Raw genomic sequence first — 1,922 nt, forward strand, 5'->3', positions numbered from 1 at the left:
CCCCATTCCATCTCATGTGACAACAGGTTGAATTCTTCTCTCCATCTGTGAAACCTGGCCCTGGCCCGAAGCCAATTGATGCGATGAACTAGAAAGGTAATCAATAATCTACTACTGAGGAGGGTATAGGGATGCTTTACACTCTACCATCTGTTCGTTGTCCTGCATATCGCCTGCCAAGTTGGAACTCCAAAACCAGGCTGGCTTTGCCCTACTTTGCCCTCGCGCATTCGGGTCTGCTACCGCAGTATTTGCCTTCATGTCCTCCTTCAAGAGCGGTTTATACTGGCGCCCTATCTTCTTCTCTGGGTCGCCCAATCTTGAAATGGCATCGATGGCATAAGAGTAAATCTGGCGATGATGATGAAGCGTTCGCCCAACAGCGTGCACCGTCGCCCATGCCCTTGTTTTCTTGACTTTACTTTTTTTGATTTTTCGAAGCTTTCTTCCATATTCAAAAGACAAATTCGCCAGTGACACTCGGACACCTTGAAGAGCATCGTTCGCTTGCCCTTGGCACAACTGATATTCTTTGGACAAAAAATGTTGTAATCCATGAGCCTGAAGGTGCTCTTCTCCCATGGCTGACGGCAAGGCTAGTTTCACATGTTCAACAGCTTCAGCCGCAGCAAGCGCCGCTGCCTGGGCTTGTGCAACCTTTGTGGCGGCGACCACCATGATATCAGGCGCGCTGCCACTGAAATTTGACTCGGCCAGATCATCGTCCATCTGCAGAACATCGTCCATATCAAACTCTTCACGAAGCAACAGCTGATTTTCATTTAATGCCGGGTTCCATGCTAAAAAGGTCATTCCCGTCTTGTTGAAAGCATCGATTCTCACTCTTAACCTTTCCCTCCTCTTAGCAATGTCAACTTTCTGCAGCATAGTTGGTTTTTTTCCAGTACGCCGAATGAGAAACCTTAGTTCAATCCTGTTTTAATGTAAGCCATTCCTCGTATGCATTGGCTCTGTCAGGGTCTTACTGTGTCTCCTCAATTTTGAGTCCTGTTGCAATCCAAGATGTTTGACCTGTACTGCCCATCGAAAGGCGCTCCTGGTCCATCAGCTTTAATTGGACTTGAGCGGTGGTGAGGGGGGCTGTAGTATTGGTTAGTCTAGGTAAAATGGCATGAGCGCCAGGGGTGCTGGCATGGCGTCCATGAGCGCCAGGGATCCTGGAACGGCGCCCTCAATTTGTGCGCCACTCTTCCTGGAACGGCGCCTTCAATTTGGGCGCCACACTCTTGGCGGACTAGAGCCAATTCCACCAAAGTTGCATAGTAAGAGCTTACCTGGACAATTGGGTGGATTTCTTGGCGCCATAATATCCATCGCCTTCAAATTTCCTTGCGCCCGATCGCTCTCAGCCGCACGAATCTCTGCCTGCCATGTGTGGTTGTGTTCGCCTGCCGAACTATTCAGTTGGTCAAAGTAGTCTTTGCTGTCCACCAGACCAACGACAGCCTTCCTGTACTTGGCAATGACTGAGGAGACAATGTTGACCATTTTATTCCAGTTGCTGTCATTCATATGGTCGTCCAAGACCTCGGCCCGATGGGCGAGGGTGGCCGTGCGGGTACTCCTCGAGATATCATTGAGCTGCGCCCAAAGGCTTTCCAATATTTCCCCATCTACCATTCCAGCTCCGGGAATAAATGACGTCGCCAACCGGAAGAGGCACTCATCCTGATGACCATGGACATGAAATAAACCAATTCCCATGATCAAATTAGCCTTCTCAGAGATGGAAAGATTTGGATTGTTAGCAATCCTGTCCCAGAGATTAACATGATACTGACACATCACGTCATATATGATCATGATATCGTCCAAACCATTCAGTCCCATGTTCTTCAGCGCCTCACAAAGAGCATAGTCGATGTTCAGCTGGCGCTCGCCCTTCTGAAAGTCAACAACGC

The 1,922-nt window shown here is 49.1% G+C and overlaps 1 protein-coding gene across 1 annotated transcript in view; it reads right to left on the bottom strand.

Moving 5' to 3' along the window:
- Window positions 1-111: 111 nt before the first annotated feature.
- LACBIDRAFT_332405 (uncharacterized protein) overlaps window positions 112-1,922 on the bottom strand; it is a gene marked incomplete at both ends in the record, with an annotated part of 7,190 nt that continues 5,379 nt past the window's right edge. The window contains 3 exons of the mRNA XM_001886986.1: window positions 112-934; window positions 987-1,101; window positions 1,296-1,797. Coding sequence (XP_001887021.1) covers window positions 112-934; window positions 987-1,101; window positions 1,296-1,797 — 1,440 coding nt within the window. The remainder of the gene's footprint in view (window positions 935-986; window positions 1,102-1,295; window positions 1,798-1,922) is intronic.

This window comes from Laccaria bicolor, genomic scaffold (genome assembly GCF_000143565.1).
Source record: "Laccaria bicolor S238N-H82 LACBIscaffold_41 genomic scaffold, whole genome shotgun sequence".
Taxonomy (NCBI): Eukaryota; Fungi; Basidiomycota; class Agaricomycetes; order Agaricales; family Hydnangiaceae; genus Laccaria; species Laccaria bicolor.